An 18,690-nucleotide genomic window follows, 5' to 3' on the forward strand; every position below is an offset into this window, starting at 1 on the left:
ATTGTCTATGTATTTTGCATCCAATGTAAATACATTGATAAACGAAAGGAAAATTTCCCACTTCTGAATCTACAAAAAGCAAGAACAATAAATAATTGCCACCTGCTTGAAATATGGAGAAGAATTTGATTATAAGTAACTGAAGATTTAGATTTTTTTAAAAAAATGACATCTTACCTGAGCGGCCTCATAAGTGATGGTCTTTGTCTCAGTGTGAACAATGGGAACATCTTTGGTTGGGATTTCACTTTTCCCAGCGTTAGCAACATCCGAGATGGTAACTGTTTGAGTCTTTACCAGAGGAGGCTACAAAACAGTGGAAAAGCAAAATTACTTATGTCCTTTCTGAGGGAAATAGCTGCCTAACCTTCTGACACTGACCTGATCAAAGTTTCAGGGCTTTAACAAACAAACAATCCAACTCAGAATCCCAAAAGTTGTTTGCACAGGACTTGCAAATCTTTCTGCAGTAGTTTTTGGTTAACAGAGGGCCAAATCATAAGGGATGGTAAAGAATTCCATTTTTACAGTAACCAGTGTATCCATAACGAAAAGACAAAGTAGCCTTAAAACTTTACAGTTAAAATGAATGATTTACAAAGCATTTTGTATTAATTCCTGATCCAAAATTCAAATACAAAGTTGTTTGCCAAATAGGAATTATTTGGTTTCCTCCTTGAGACTAGACTACTGCAATCAAGAAAATTGGCCATACATTTCCTCCCCTCAGCCCAAATGGTGCATGAACAACAGTGATTCTGGAATTCATTAACTCTTTTCAAATCAATGTCAGATGTTCACTTTTGAGTTGTTGAAAAGGAACAGTATTTGGAAAGCTGAAAAGAGGAAAAATCAGTTAAGCCACCACCTGCTGATTAATATCAGAAGAACAAACATTAGTGAAAGAATGGAAGGCCATCTTAGCCAAATCAGCTCACCTTCCCCAAGTTGATAAATCACTCTGAAAGGGCCTCTTGATTATGTAGAGGTTACATGGTCATCTACTTTAGCATAAAAGATTAGTACCAATGATCACTAGAACCCACTTCTTTTTCTCTCTGGGATGGGAGTGGTGGAGGGTAACAGAACAAAGTAAGTAATGAATATTAATATCTTACAGTCAGAATTTTCTAAGATATGTCTATCTTAGGTCTGAAATAAACTTGATGAGGAACCAACTGTTCTTTTTCAACAAAGCTGGTTAGACTTTGTGAGCAATTACAATTATCAAAAACATAGACATCTCACCATCTTACCTTTCTTTATAAATCTTAATTTGAGCCAAGAAAGGTAGAGTATCCTTTTTAAAAGCCCTTATCAGAATGTAATGATCATGATTGGGCTGATTTAGATGAGCCTTGCAAATTGAATGAAGAAAAAATCAATTCTTGCCTTAGAATTTTTCTGGGGAAATTCCTCAAGAGATAGACTCTAGAGTTCTTTAATCAGAAAAGCAAGAAATAAACTGCTCCCAAATCACCATCCCAGGTAGAATTTTAGCCCTCTCCCAAAGAGAGGCATTTGGCCTAAACCATTACTACCTGGAAACTTCGAATGAGGGTGGGGAACCCTGAGCCCACACGAAAGTCAGGATATGGTCCATTTTGCTTTCCAGGTAGCTCATTTGGTGTAACATGGTCTTCACTACCCTCTGCCTCTTTTTCACCAGTGTACAGCTGACAGGAAGCAGGTGTTTCTGAGAGCATGCACTTCAAGAGTATTAAGGCCCCAGCTTGCTCTTCTACACCTGTACATACCCCACTGAGACAACTTAGCATCTCCTTGGTACCAAGAAGACCAGTTGCCTTATGTGCCTTGTCTTCTACCTCCTTGCCATTTATGGAGACAGGACCAAAGTCATGGCTTTGTGAAGACTCCAATGGGGTTGTCATTTGGGTCCCACTATGAGCTACTGAATGCTCAAGGCCCTCCCATTCAGAGTCAAGGTTTGGTCTCTCTGTTACTGCATCCACTTCCTCTTTGGGAATGTTATTCATAGTCTACAAATGAATGAATATACACAAAGGCAAAAAGATAATATTAGGAATGAAGCTGGAATGAACTAACAGAAGCAGATGGTCTTAAAGGTCTTAAAGTCTCTTGTTAGTCCTGTGGATTTTTAAGTGTGGAAATAACAATAACAATGGCATAAGCCAAGAACCTGTAACTTTCATAGTTGTCAGAGGCAAGAACTCTTTTTAAGGATGATCTTTGCAGCCAATCATTCCAACTACTAGAAAGATGCTGTATCCTAATTTCAGTCAAGTAATGTAGACTTATACATAATTAGTATGAAGAATTTGAGGGATATGTCTTGTCTAGTATCAAGCACTCTCTGGGTTTTCCGACGTGAATTTTTTAGTGCCTGGAAAAATCAATTTGCCATTCCTAAACATTCATTTCCCAGGAAGGATCTGAGGAGGCTCCATCTCATTAAGGAATTCATAAATATACTTCAGAATGATTATTTAGATGAAAAATGGATTTCATCACCTAAGCCTGATTCACCATTTTAAAAGTTGAGTGACTAGTGTACTAGCTCCTGATCACAATATCAGGCTTATAATCTAGATTTCACTTTACCTGCCAACACCAGAGAAGCTGTATTAATATATGGATGCCCAAGCACTGATCAAATGCAATCAATGTTATATAACATCAATTTCAATATCAATTCTCAAATGGCTTTTTTCATTTTATTTTTAAGAAAACTGCCTAAAGAAGCTTTTCTGAAGATGGGCAAAAATACGATTTCAAATGATCCAACATCAGAGGAAGACTACTACCTGACAGACAAACTATGTAATATCTCCAAGAAATAGAGTACCTTAGGGATCAAGAATCTTAAGCTAGTGACTATATATCTTGTCATAAAAGAATACTTTAAAGTAATGCTGTATCAGTATTTTCTGCAGCAGCAGAGAGTAATTTAGCTAATCCTAAAATTCCAAAGAAGGTGACAAATGGAAAGAATTGGCTAGGAGAAAGAGACACAAGTGACATAAGCTAAAAAAAAAAAAAAAAAAGCAGGATTGGGCATCTGAGCAATGAGCAATCTTAAGAAAGCCAAAACATCATCAGAATCAGCTAGCATTGGTTTACTGGCAACATTCTGAAAAAGCATCCTCTATTAAAATGATGTCTGTAAATTAGTTTGGGAAAAGAGTCTTTTTAGCACAGCTCACATGACTCATGAACTTAAGACTAAAGTGACTATCTTTAAAAACTGTTAAAAAAAAAAAAACAGCTCAGCTAAAGGATTTATGTTTAGAAAACAATTTAACATTTTACTTCTATCACCAAGATGTGAATATGGCAATTTAAAAAAATGTTTTCTCATTAAAATGTGACAATTAGCCTGAACAGTAGCTCTCTGAAATTAAGAAACGGTGCTTATAACCTAGTAATGTCATTCTTCTTCTCCTCTTTTTAATGAGGCAATTGGGATTAAGTGACTTGCCCAAGTCATACAGCTAGGAGTTAAGAGTCTGAGGCTAGATTTGAACTCAGGTCCTTAGGTCCTCCTGAATTCAGGGGTCAGTACTGTATCCATTACACCATCTAGAATGTCATTCTTAAATCATATCTAGAAACCTTATACTTAACCATTTATTGACTTAACTTTAGGATAATTAATATTAGAAGAAATCAGGTTTAGATCAGGTTAGCCTTGCATTGGCCAAGACTGTCAAAGATGTAAAAGATAGATTTGAGAGGAGATAAAATCAGGAGCTATGAAGTCTGACTTCTTCGTCCCTTCTCCATTCTTTTTTTGATGGTTAAGACACTCTGACATAGACCCACTTAAGAAACAGAATTGCTGAGAATAAACAAATGAGTCCTAACAAAGCTGTACATCAGAGTCAACATTCTTGAATATACATGTCATCTTTCTATATAGATCAACATGAGAATTTTTATGCATTATTATGACTCTTTGTTAAATAGGAAATGATTTTGTTTGTATAACTGAAAAATATTCTAGGCAAACAAGTCTATTTTTTAAAAAATGATTTAAATTAACATTAACCTGAATAGTGAGAGACAGGTGGCAGTCTTATCAAGGTGCCAACTGGGAGTGAAATATCATTAGGGTACTGAAAATTTTTTTTCAATTTTATGTCTATGTACTTTATGTTTATGTATAAACATTCATATCATCATTTTTTTTTTCACATGTAGAGAGAACCAAAGATAAATGTGGTAACCATAGTAAAGACTTTGAAAGTTGGTACAGGATCAGTTTGGTTACTTTGAGAAATACTGCTTTTGTCTTGAACTACTCCATACAGAATGGGCATGCCTAAGAGAGGACATGAGAACATAGGAACTGACAGAATGATCTGTCCAGCTGAGCATTTTGTTTCTCAAGTAACTCTTAAGAAATAGAGAATCAAAGAATATCTGAGATGGAAAGGACTAGAGATAAGATAACTAAGATGCAAATAACAAGTCTGACAGGTACAGCAGAGCTTTCTCTTTGCCACTACTTCAAAAATACCCAGCATGTATTCAAACTAGTCTCTATTTGAAATTTGTTAGGGAATACAAACGATATCTAAATGATATCTCATCTAAGGATAATCTCTCCTAGGAGCTGACATTTTCTACCAGAGATCAGAAAGATAACAAACAATGGAAGGATCTTGACAGATGGAAGGTCTACAAAGCTTCTATGACAGAAGACTAATCAACAAGGCTGTCCTAACTAAAGATAATTAACAAGGTTCAATAGGTGACATGATAAAAGATACTATACATTGGTACATATTATATTAGAAAGTCAAGGAAAACTGAAGAAGCCTATATTATCAACATCTGAATCACTAACATGTGACAAGGAGGTGGATAAAAAAATTAATGTGAAAGATAACATGATTAAGGTTTATTGGCATGGGATAAAAATCAAGCAGTTTGGACCTTTGTAGTTGTTGATTCTTAAGGAAGACATACAAGAAGAACTTTGTTGTCACTGGAGAAGCTGTTGCTTATCCACAGTACTATAAAATAGATAAAAGGAATATTGAGGAGAACATTTTATAACATCATAAAAATGAGTTAGCTGAATGAAATCCTCAATCTCATAAAAATTCTAGCTGATTAAGAAAATTAAAAGCAGAAAGCATTAAGATTACCAAGTTAATTGTTACTGCTATACTTACAAAGGAAAAGTCTACTTATACTAGAATGTCCCTTAATCAGTATGATGCCTATGTGTTGTACTTTTTTTTGGTAGTGGGAGGCAGAGGTGTAGGCAAGGAGGGGGAAGGGTGGTGGTTGTTTCTTAGTAGAAGGAATAGGAAGGGAACCAAAGTATGGCTTTTTTTAAAGAGGCATTTTATTAAAACTATTTTTAAAATTATACTTTATGTCTTAAGACCATAACCCATATATATGCCTTTACAATTCTAAATTATCCTTCCATTGGTTTACTGAACTCTAGATAGCATTAATAGCAGGATGTGGGTGTTTTACTGGAGTTTTGCTGTAGCTCCATCAAAAGCAAACCTGATCTTCTCTTTCTTTTCAGGCTATTTTTGAAATTAAAGATTTACATATGTCAAAGGCTTGTCAAAGTAGAAAAATTCATGCTCAGATGTCTTACCTGAGAAGTATTCTAGAGAAGCTTTATCCAGAAAGGCTGAAGAGAGACATATTTTCCCTAGGTCTTAGCATTTCTACCACACATTAGCCATCTTGCAAGACCAATCTTACCCATAAGTGGAAAGAGAAAGGCAATATCTTTCCCTGGCTGAAGAAAGTCTTGTTTCCATCACATTTTGGTCTTATATTTATTAATATCTGGGACAAAGAGGTATGCAGTGGCTCTGACTAGTCTGCCAAGGGAGCTTAGTGTAGCATCTTTATCCAGTTACTCATACTTAATGTTGTGATGAAAAGAAAAAAAAAAAAGAAATAGTGATATCAAAAATGGAGAATTTTCCTAACAAACTGCTTTTCTTCCAAATTAAAATTTTTTCTTTTCTACTGAAGAACTGTCTCTGATTTAAATAATGATAAAAATCTTAATGTTATCCAAACTTGAGGATAAGACATCATTATTATCTGACCTTTGCATGGCACTTTAAAGATGAACAAAGTTTAATAGCTTCTACTAATGAAAAAATAGACAGAAGAGAAAATTAACTACTGAGAAGCTGCTCAGCATCATGGAATAAGATTTGAAATCAGAAGACCTGTCACTGAACCCCAGACTTATAACTTCCCGATTATGAACCTCTATGAGCATTAGTGTATTCCTTCATTTGTAAAATGGGGTTAAGGATTCGCACCCCAAACTGGCTTTAGGAAAGAACTTTGTAAATATGACATCATTAAACTTCCACCCGAGTCCTGTTCTGGTGCCACATGATGACTCAGGGCCCTTAGAGGCTATGTATGACAAAGGAATTTCATTTCTGACTGGTCCTGCTCAAACTGGAAAAGTTTTTTAAAAAGCTGTGGGCAACAGCAAATCTAGTCAAACGACTTCAGAGAGATTCATCACAAAGAAGGAGGGCATGAAAGGTACAATCATGATCCAACGGCAGGAAGGAGGTTAAGATAGATACTGTTGATGCCCAGAGAGATGAAATCACACATTTTTCAAAGGGATTTTTCACTAATAATAAACCAGAACCTAATGTGACAATCTGGTTTGAAAAACCAATTGTGCCGAGTTTAGTATGTTAAGTCAAGCCAAACACAGACCATCTATCCCCCATGGCTGAAGTCTCATTCCAGTTTGTTGGAAGTTTCCTAAACAGAGATGTTAGAAAGAAGACTGAATTCCTTAGCACATCTCCTTACATGTGCCTAAAAGTCCTGAGATGGTCCAAAATTATTCTGGTGAGTTTTTGAGACTCTGAAGGCTCATAAAGCTGTAGACCCAAACAAAGAACTCATAATGAATGAAACCACCAAGGGAGGTTCTGCAGAAGACAAAATATGATAAGTAAAAATTACAGCTCAGTAACATCATATCCAATAGACATATGATAAACATCCCCAATGCTTAAATTTTACTTTACAAAAAGGACATAAATTAAAACATCATAGAAATCCAATCTCCTTATTGGAAAGTGTGTCTAGAGCACCTGAATTATTTGGGAAGACTGGGCCAAACCAGTGGGTATAACCAAGGCTGGTGATAGGTCTTCCAGTCTGCTTGTTAGTAAGTTCTCAACTATATCTTCTCTGTACTTCAGGAAGCCTCTCTAGCCAGAACTTGGAGGAAAGGAACAATGACAGGAGAAAAGACAAGAATTAAAACACATAAAATACAAGAACACACACCAATTCCCTGCTAATCCAGATACCCAGGTAGGATATAAGAGATAATTGAAACTTATATAAACATGGTTTAGTTTTCTCCAAAGGCAGGGGTGCGGGGGATTTTCTGATTATATATAGATACACACACACACACACACACACACACACACACACACACACACACATATTTTAAACTTTACCAGACTTTTGATTTCCAGTCTCTACAAATGGCCTTTTACAAATTAGTAATGCTTTTTAGGGGGTAAGGGTGAGGAGTAAGGATAAAGGTGGATAGGAAATTGCTTGTCACCATTCCTAACTTAATTTTCTCCCAAAAGACACCCAAAACACATCCTCACGTTACATTCTTCACAGGCATGCCCCACCTATGTTGTTCCCACAAAAACTCACTAAATAGCATTTTTAGGCAACAGATAATTAAGGAAATCTTACAAATGAAAATCACCACACAGCAGGACTTTACAACATTTCCATGGAGTTTACTCATAATGCATCAAAGTCCTTACTATAAAATATCTTTAGTAAAATATCATCTCAGACAGGGCTATATACTGAAATCCCCAGAACCCATTATGCCCATCGAATTCTCACTGGTTTTCATATTATCTTTATTCTCTTCTAAGTTGCAGTGAACTAATACGGTCAGCCCAGTTCTCAGGACCATGCAATCTAAAAAATTACATGCAGTTGAAGATTTGGTTTATAGATTAAAATAAAAACACTTCTGGGAAAAATAATTTAAGGTTTTATCAGTTATTTACACATTAGTGAAGAGGTATTTATAAGATACCTTTCAGAGAACAGATTTTAGTAGAGAAAAGGAGCATCCTGGATACCTGATGTAATGAGGGCTAGGAGATTTGGGATAGGGGGTAGGAAAGAAAGGAGAGGGAAAATACTAAAAGGGAGATAGAGAAATGTATGTATGAATGTATCTATAAATACATACATATATACATGCATATATACTCATACATACATAAATATAAACACACATATATCCTATCATCTTTGCCTTTCAAATCCAAAAAGAACATGGTTTGTACTGCAAATGAACATAGAAGCAAGAGTTGATGTTATTTTGCTAAACACAGAAAGGCTTGAATACCCAGCTAAAGAGTCCAGTTCCTGATTCTTAACAAAAGTGAAATAATGTACATGTTACAGTTGCCACCATCACCACCATCATCATCATCATCACCATCAAGCATTTAAATAAATGAAAGCGCTCCTCTCAGCATTATCAATAACATGCAAACAAAATAGGGTGATCAGATCAGTTAATTGCGAGTGCCTCTTTGTCACTAACCCTGAGTTTCTAAATGAAATCTTTATATTTCAGCAAAGAGCTTTTTGGAGTCATCCTGGGACTGAGCACAACCTCAGGATCTGAAGACCTAGATCCCAGCTCTCAATCCCACCAGCCTGGGCACTTTTAGGCCACTCATCTGCTTTCCTTATCTATCAAACACAGACCCTGCATAAGGACATATAATTGTTTTAGATACCCAGAAGAGTGCTAAAAGAAAACCATGGGTATCTACATATCCACTTAGCTATACTGATGAACTTCTTCCCAGTTTAGAATGCAGATGCCATTGGTGCTGCCTTTTTGTGACTAAACATGGATAGAATCTTCAATAGGCTAATGACCCTTTATAAGATTTCAAGTCAAAAAAAGTTTGGATGGGCACTTGCAATAAAAGATAAATCAGATCTGGCAATAGCTTCTTTTGCAAAAGCTAAATGAGAAAAACACAGTGTACAAGGATGACAAGATAAGCAGCAGGTTCTGTGCATCCTACCCCCACCCTCTGTTATCCCTCTTTCTTCCACAGAAAAAAAAAAGAAAGAAAAAAGCAAAAACATTCATCCACATCTCTCTCCCCTACCCCCACCATCTCCATCCCAAGAAAAGAAGGCTATATGAAAATGAAAGTCTGGGTGCATTTCAGGAGAAAATAAAATAAAACAGGCCAACTTATAGTTTAAAAGTTATTGAAAGAAATTACAGGCTCACAGAGACTCAAGTTGGGGATAAACTAACAAGCACATATCTTTACAGCTGTCAGAGTGTCTAGGTAAAAAGAGATATCTCAGGTAACAAAAGATATGAAGGGAGGGTCCAGAAGGGGAGGAGGCAGTGGGTTTGAAATTAGAAGTACTGCTTAAGTCTATATGTCTAAACTTAAATAAATTCCCTTATCTCTATGAGCCTCAGTCTACTCCTCTGTACAAGGGAAATAATAATTGTCATTTTCTCACCTTTACAGAATTGTGCTTTCTACTTTCCAGAGAATTATGTATATTATTCAACATCCTTTGCTTTCATCAAAAAATTTCTTCCCCTAACTTCACCCTTTAGCTATAGCTATGCTCTTTTTTTTTTTTTTTCCTGTCCCTGACTTGGACTGTATCCAAGAAATATGGCTTTGTGGCCTTCACCATAACACTTGAAGTCATTTTCAGACTCCACTACCATATACATGGAATACAGCTTGGACTTTGGTCATTTCTGGGAAAAGGAGTTGATAAAATTACATCATATTGGTCCTTAATAAATTCTAAATGACCAAACTATTTTATGTGGAGACTTTACACCACAATGCAAACTTTACATATTGTGACTAGAAATGACTAATGGTAATTATATTCCAAAAACATTTTCTAATTAATAGTGTTATTAGATTATCCCCAATATAGGTGAATGCAAAAGCAAAAAAAGCTTTAAGATAAATGCCTGATGCAAAATTAGCCATTAAGAAATAGAAAATTTGGCCTTTCAGCTGCACTCACCAGACAGGGCTCCACAGGTCAAAGAGATGTTTTCACGCCTAAACAGAGCTGTAAATGTTAAAGTACTTGAGCAAATATTAGACATTAGACCAAAAGCTCCTTGTAGAGGAGATAGATGTCTTTGAGAACAATAATAAGTTGCCTCCTCCGGACAGAAGAATCTTCTAGGAGGTTCCACTTTCCCACTAATATGGAAACAGTCCAGGCCCTTAGTTTGTCTGTGATTTAAGGTTACTCATTCCAAAAGATAACAAAAAGAAACAACATGAAGGATAAGGAGGAAATCTAAAATCCATACTAAATTAAGCTTTGTAGACAACTACCTCTTATGGACTAAAAATAAACAGTATCTGGATTGAATTATGTTCAAAAGAAATTATTAGTCCTTTGCTATTAAAAAATTTCATTATAGGGAACATGGTTGTTAACTTTCTTGATAATCACCCAAAGTACTAAATTAAAGAAACACAATGTAAAATATTGTAGTTTTTTCTCCATATATAACTTTTATATTTCTTAGTCACAGTCCCCAAGACATATACGTTCAGCTAGCTATTATACCAAATGCAATGCTAGATTTGAATAATCACCTGAATAATGCAAGTGGAGGATGAAAGGTTCACCTTGGGTAGAATCCAAAGTCTGCTCGGAGATGAATTCATACAATTTCCATTAATGCCACATAACAGCATCAGTCTCTGATCTCACACCCACTCCCACACTCCCACACTTCTCCTTAGTGATTAGAATGCCAATGGTTGGATGGCTGATAACCATTAATCTGTGATGTGTTCATTTCAAACAAAAATGTACCACGTCAAAAAATGTTTCTCTTTGTAAAATGATGTACTTACTGAATAGATTTTTCTTACAAAAACCTCAACTTTTTAAATGCTTAATATAATTAAGGAAAATGTATTTCATATTTAAAACATGATTTGAAGAAATCTGACCTTAAACCCAAAGGATGTCTCAGTCTTATGGCTAAGTTCACAGAAATTACTCTCTCAGATTTAAGTCAGTAAAACTCTTATTAACTAATACACCGAAAGAAAAATATATGGGTTTAGCCATATAGAAAGTCTATCAAACAGGCTGACATGTTAATGATAAGTTGAGTTTAAGCAGGATGATGTAACATAGAGAATAAGAGACCTCTATCAGTCTGGACTCTAAAACTTACTGAGCATGTTGCTATCTTCCAAAGCTCAGTTTACATAGTTACAAAATGGCAATAACATTCATTTTTACCTACCCCAAAGAGGTTGTTGTGTGTAAAGTGCTTTGTAAATGGAAGCTATTAGTACTGGATAGTCCCCACCTCTTTCAGTGAACCCAACTCTATACAGAATTATTGCTTCCTATTTTCCTAATGACTAATAGAAACAGAACTCAGATTTACAACAATATTTATTTACAATAGTTTATATATTACAGAGCACATAATTTGAGAAAAATATCAAAGAAAATGTTCATGAAAGACTTTTCAGTAAAAATTTCTTCATCCAATTATCTTTAGGTAGCTCCATGCAGCTGCATGAATCAACTAAACCTCAGGATTGAGTAGCCTCAGTCACTGATAGATACTTCATGGAGCACAGAAGGCTTTACTGGAGAGCACCTTCCCAAAACAAGCTAAAGTTCAAGGAACCAATCATAACAGAGTGCTCCTCACCAAGAAACGAAGAGATTACCTTGAATCACTATCATAATGATCCTTACATTACACAGAGTGATGTTTCCCACTAACAGAAGAAGATTCTCTTAGATAGAAAGTTTCATTACAATTTAATAAAGGGAGCATTTCTTCTGGAACCTTTTTCTGGAAAATCTCAAATATAACATGACACCGAGTATGAAACTGGATTCCAAAGCTTGAAAATTATTTCTTTTTTTTTCCATCCACTGCCCATCCACCTTTGAAATTTACCTTTTCTACAAGGATTAGTCTAAGGTTGGAAAGTTTCATCACCAGAAATCTGGTCAGCAGGTAATGAATTCTGTGGGTCACAGAAACTCATAATATTTATTAAGGCATGGAGAAACCAAGATCTGTATCAGGATAGGACTTTCACCTACACTGATAAAACTTAACAATCTGAAATAGCATTACTTAATTACAAAGAGGAATGAGAACTGAAATTAGAGTAAGAAAGTCTACATTCCAGTCTTGGTTCTACTGCTCGTTATTTATAAGAAAATCATTTAATGTCTAAGGATCTTGGTTACCCCATTTGTAAAGTATAGAGAGGAAGGAGAGGATTAATTCTATATATAACACTACTGAGTTATTACTATTATTTAAAACCATTAATCTGGAAGATTTTCTGTATCTGAATATACGTAGCTAATATCAGCTGACTGTCATCATGAAACAAGATGTGAAAGATACTCAGAAATACAGTACTCTGTCCTTTTAATACATTGGAGTTGAGGAGACATCTTCAATGAATAGTTACAGTGCCTGACTTCATTGTTCACAACGAAACATTGAAAAGCAATGGATTTATGATCATTTACAAAAATGTATTGGTTGGAATAGAAAAGCCATGCTTTTCCTTTCCCAGTAGCTCCACAAACCATCTCTGATTTTAACAAACCTAAATGCAATGAACAACTAATATTATTCTTAGGAATAGTGGATATCAATCCCCCCCAGTAGATTTTGTTTTGAGGGCATAGCTTTTATTAAGGGAATAATCTTGGTGACATGGGGGGAAAACTAAATCTTAAGTAGAATGCAAAATAACTTTGAAATGTTTTTTAAGCAGCTAAGTGCTCAGAGTTTTCAAGTCTTCAGTATCCCAATGAGTGGGGATTTCATTATGTGAGCACTCCTAACCATGCAAATCACAAGTCATCCAGACTTGATCATCCTGTGGGATGTCTTTTCTACAGAGGATCTGCTTTGTGTGGTGTGACCTTCCCTACATTCGCATGACATTTCAAAGATAACAATGGAGCAGAACATAGACTGTCCACCTGTGTTCTCACTTTTGCCATGTGAGCCATCTTGCTATTTTGAACAGTATTTGTAAACTTCAAGTTTTATGCCACTTTCTCAAACATAATTACGATGTTTACAATATGACACAGCCTGCTTATGTATGTGTGTGCTTATCCATTACCCACTAGATAATACTCAACTTCAATTCTTCAGACACTATAGTATTCTATAATTCAACCTTCAGAAGAATAGCAGCATTTTTAAAAAAGGCTTTGCAAAGTTATTTTAATGACCCTAAATTTTTCTCTGAAACAATTTCCCAAAGACCCCTTCCTTTCAAATTCTGGTCAGAACTATTACAGTCTGTTTAAAGTCATATACATATGTTTATGTAGGTGTATGCGTCTCTCTCTATACATATATACATCATATGTGCCATATATATATATATATAAATGCCATATATGTACACATATATGTGTGTGTGTGTGTGTGTGGTTGATATCTCTATCAATACACACACACACAGATGGAGAAGCTATTTAGATTATGTATCCGATTGCATGTTATAGCCTAAATAACAGGCATTCCTCATTCACTTTGTTGTCCCTCTATAAGATAGTTATTTTTTAGGTCCTTTGCTATTAAAAAATTTCATTATAGGGAACATGGTTGTTTTAAAGGCACCTGATTTTGGATTTCATTTAGGAAGTTTTGTAATAATTGAAGACTTAATACAATGTAACACAAACAATAACAGCTGAAAGAGTTCACCATCCACAAGAAATCCTTCTTCAACTTGGATTCTTTGGTGGATCTTCTCCATGACAATGGTGAAAACATCTGGTGAGTATAGAGTTTCCTGTAATTTGCTTTGACTGAATAATCAGAAGGTTTAACAAAGTTCTGTTGTTCTTTTTTCAGAGCATCTTGTATAATATTAACAAATGCATTAAAGGTACCTTGTTGAAAGCTTTTCAGATAGCATTTTCCCCTACCAAATCAAAAGCTTTTTATAGTCAACAAATAATAAGCACTGTTAAATCTTGTATTCTCTGCATCTCTTTAGCAATTGTTATGTAGATATTATGTAGATGTAGTCTCTACTATGGAAAATAACTTTCAAAAGCCTACCTGTTCCTTTCTAATATCATTTTCAAGGATTCCTCTAAAAATGGGTAGATTATTTTGACAATTGTCACATTAGAAATAAAATCATTTGAGGTCTAATGTCACTAAAAGAGGAGTTAGGAGGATATTATAACTTCAATGTAAAAGCCCAGGGATACCTCTTCAAATAGGATGGAGAAACATGACTCTTTCTTACTAACAGACAACCATGCTACAAGAAATTTTCAAACTCTCATGTTTAGAGTTACCTCATACACTCGAATTATTCTCCAAAATGTTTTCTAACCTATCAGAATCCTAAAGTTGTTAAAGCCACTGAGTTTATTGTGTCAAAATGTGCTTTGAAGGAGAGTGAATCAGTGAGTAGAAGTTGAGATTCTTGAGAAGAAATGTGGTTAGATGAATAGGGTAGAAGGAATCAGAAGGCTGAACTAGAAAGAGTGAGGTAGGAAATGAAAACTAAAAGTGAAAGGGGAAGGATAGAAGAAAGGCTAGCATGTGGAAGAGGAATCAGAACTAGGATCAGACACTGTAGATCATAAGCTACTTAAGGGCAAGAGCTATATTTAATAAGGCTTTGTGTATATATCCTATGCTCAATAAATATGAACGAAATTATTGTTTAGGAACAGTATGTAAAGTCCTCTCTCCTTCCAGTCCTTCCAGCAGCTGCTCATATCCAGAGCTTTCCTGAGTTAAGATTTTCTGGTTCGTATATGGGTTATTGCTTATGTTTTGGGAGGCTCCTAATTATATCTTTGACTAGTTGTATCAGAGAAGAAAGAAGACTCGGAGCTTTGTCTAAATTTTCTTTAAAACTTCTGAACATAAGACTTGCCCCACAAGGTAGGCCCATTATTTATCCAGGTCAGAGTTCTGTCTCTGCCAAAGGCATCAAGGGATGTTTGTAAGAGCATGGTTGTCTAATGGTCCAGGAGGAAAGACAGTCTGGAGACCCAAGCTCCAGCTCTATTTCAAGGTCAGTCTTTTACCCCCTGTTTAATTCTGGTTAAGTCCTTTTACCTCTTACTTCCTACCCAACTATAAAGCAAGGGGGCTGAGAGTGAAGCTACATGTGTTATAGAAATCTCTGAAATCTGGAAGGCAATCATTTTCTTTAATAATAGATTATGGATGTTATCCATACATTTATCTAAGTTCTTTCCCAAATTACTTACATTTTTAGCCAGAACCACACAAAGAGGGAGGGGGTGTTATTAATGCTACTTACTATGAAGAAAGTAATACCTTTAATCAATCAATCAATCAATCAATTTGTTTTTGCTAAGGCAATTGAGGTTAATTGACTTGCCAAGGGTCACACAGCTAGGAAATGTTGTTAAGTGTCTGAGGTCACATTTGAACTCAGGTCTTCCTGACTTCAGGGCTGGTGCTCTATCTATTGCGCCACCTAGCTACCCCACTATCTTTAATTTATAGTAAAGCTCTCCTTTTCAAGCTGTAGAGTCCTGCCATATTTTCTATTACAGGACTAAAGAACAGGCATTATGTTTACCATAATGAAAATTTCTATGATTTTATTAATTGTCAATTGTGTCCAAAAGAGACTAGAATAAAAAGGTTCCCAGTTTGAGCACAGTTACCAAAGTAACTGTGAGTATGATGGGAGGGAGAAAAAAATTTCTGTATGAAACAGAAAATAATCTGCTACGGTCAGTTCTTAACAATACCATATAGAAGTCTAGGGTTTAGTACTTTACTATATAAGGAGGACAGAAGAAGCAAACTTTGCAAAATTCAAATATACCATCCTTAGTTTGATCAATACTCTGGGCAAAGAAAACCCAAGTACAGAGGCTGGGTTCCTTCTGGTTTTTCTCCCTGCTCTTTTTTTCTTGTTAAGTGACTATCATTGGGTAGCTAGATGACATAGTCTATAGAAATATAAGGATTAGTGTCAGGAAGACCTGAATTAAATCTTGCCTCAAGACTCTTATTAGCTCTGTGTTTAAGTCAGTTTATCTCTGTCAGCCCCAGTTTCCTCAGCTATAAAATGAAGATAATAATAGCACCTACATCACAGTGTTCTTGTGAGGATCAAAGGAGATCACATTTATAAAATACTTTGCAAATCTTAAAGTGCTACATAAATGCTTGCTATTAGCTAAAGCCCACCATGTCACTTTGGAAAGGAAATCAATCCTTTCACTCAAGTTTTGCTACAAGGTCACCTTGGGTTCCCTGAATGTATGCCAATGAGCACTAGAAGCCATTTTCTGTCTAGTTCTAGCAGGCCTTACACCAAAATGGAAAGGTTTCAAAGTATAGCTCAGACAGCTCTCCATGCCTATTGTCCAAATGACAGCTCAGTCAAGTTTGGAAAGGTTTTCCACTAAAATGCCAACTTCTAGTTGAAGACTTCTTTCACCTACAGCAACTCATGAGACTAAGTCATAGAAGGCATTGATGGTAAGAGCACCCACATGGATAAAATCACAGGCCCTTGAGTACTGAAGTAATTATGCCTCCTGACAGCTTGAAAATGACCCTGGATTCTCAAGGGTTATGCCCACAGAATTCAAGCTCTATAAACTCTTATCAAGGTAGAAAGGTTTTGAACATAGGCCAAGTGACTGTTTCTACTGCTTGAAAATCAGTCTAGCTAAGGGAAGGAGATTCATCTATAAGGCTGGTGAGCATTGTAACACTGGCCAGTAGGCACTGAGTTTTGGGGCCAGAGAACACAAAGTGGGGTATAATCCAGAGAGAGAGTATATATATGTCAAAGAAACCAAGAGATCTTTTGAAATATTTAAGAATTAAATTAACATCTACAAGCTAATTTATAGGAAAGAGGAAGTGACTTAGAAAAGTTAGTTAGCTATAGAAAAAAGAGGACAACAAATCTCAAATAATTAATATCTACAGCAAATCATCAAGTCTCATCTTAGTCAATAGTGTTAATCTCCTATCCCAACAGATCTTTTACCAGACATGGAAATAAGAAGGAAAATTAACAAATTTAAGATGAGCTACGTATACACTTCAACAGGGCAGTGAAAAAGCTATTCATGTCTTTGAATTTATGGTTCCATGATCAATCTCCAATGTGATACTTACCTAAATTTGTCTACAAATCTTTTACTAAAAAAAAGCCCATCCCACCAAAGACTGCCTTTTGATATTTTATCATTTTGTGGATCATATAGGACTATCTATCTTTTAGACAAGATTCTTGCTACAAGGCTAAGCTATCTCCTTTTCTAGTCATTACTGTCCTCCAATAGGGGGATGTAATAGGATATAGACATTTACTATGTCACATTTTGTCAGCAAATCATTATTGGTAGTATGCTGGAGCTCACATATAGCTACTTCACATCTTTCCATTACCTTTTCAATTATTTTTTTTTGAGATGCACTATGATGTCTCATGATTTGGGATTCACCTTATTAATTTCTCCTCCATATGCAGGGAGAGGGGTGTGTTTCTAAGCAATGAAAAGATAAAAATGATGAACAAGAACCGAGGGACACAAATAAGTCATTAACTGGCTAAGTTAAATTCTAAACTATAATATATTTATAAGGAAAACTAAAAAAAATTAAAAAATGCATTTAATTTTGGTAACTTTGAAGAAAAGAAATTAGAAGAAAATAAATTCTACTTCCACATGTGCAAATATTTCAATGGTTAAGTGAGATCACAGATGATGTCGATGTAAGCATCTGCTCCAATGGTATATTTCATGTCAATTTCATTCATATGTTTTCATGCATCCTCCAGATCTACTCAATAGGTTCAAAACATGTCTATATCTTCTAATATTGCCTGGCACTTTACAAGTGCTTGTTGATTTGACGCTCACAATTATCTCTTCATTCCTGTTACTTGATGTGCTCATCTCCTTCTTGGATCATATTATTTCTTTGACATCTAATATGTGACTTCTTGTGTTTAATAGAGCTTACTTCTAACTCAGCATGTGCATCTCCATTTCCTTCTGGATCACTTCAAATTTAGAATCTTTGGCAATTGTGGCTTAGTATTTGTTTTTTTAAACATTTTCAAATAGGTTTAATAGAATTCTCATAGTTGGTGAGATTTAATAAATATTCATCTTCCTTTTAGCTTAAAACAGTATCATTTAGCAATGATAAAACAATGCCTTAAATGGCTCTGTGGCATCAAGTTAAGTATATACAGACTTAGGACCATGGAATCTGGTTTGTCCCCAAACCACTATGTGGAAATTAGAATACCAAGTAGTTCTTACCACAGTTAACTAACGTATAATAGGCAATATAGAGAGAAAACTCAAATCTTCTACTTCTTTGCTCTGTGCTTAAATATGTGGCCCTCACTGCTCTTCTGCTTATTAACCAACAATACATCAATATTAAAAACTAAATCTTTCAAACTCAGACCATTTCACTAAGAAGTTATTTCAGGTAGAGTCCAGAAGCAATGATTAGAGACTCCCCTTCTAATACAGAGAAAATAAGAGGAAAAAAAAGGCTAGTTTCAGCTATGAAATATATAAACCTATACATAATCT

The 18,690-nt window shown here is 35.4% G+C and overlaps 1 protein-coding gene across 19 annotated transcripts in view; it reads right to left on the bottom strand.

The window, feature by feature from the left end:
* EPB41 (erythrocyte membrane protein band 4.1) overlaps window positions 1–18,690 on the bottom strand; it is a 210,157-nt gene that overhangs the window by 16,643 nt on the left and 174,824 nt on the right. For 11 of the 19 annotated variants that reach the window (XM_051988017.1, XM_051988006.1, XM_051988019.1 and 8 more), the window contains 2 exons: window positions 1,542–2,000; window positions 178–306 (listed from right to left, as the gene is read on the bottom strand). In XM_051988017.1, coding sequence (XP_051843977.1) covers window positions 178–306; window positions 1,542–2,000 — 588 coding nt within the window. The remainder of the gene's footprint in view (window positions 1–177; window positions 307–1,541; window positions 2,001–18,690) is intronic. The other 8 variants (XM_051988024.1, XM_051988022.1, XM_051988018.1 and 5 more) reach the window with 2 other exon arrangements.

This window comes from Antechinus flavipes, chromosome 3 (genome assembly GCF_016432865.1).
Source record: "Antechinus flavipes isolate AdamAnt ecotype Samford, QLD, Australia chromosome 3, AdamAnt_v2, whole genome shotgun sequence".
Classification (NCBI taxonomy): Eukaryota; Metazoa; Chordata; class Mammalia; order Dasyuromorphia; family Dasyuridae; genus Antechinus; species Antechinus flavipes.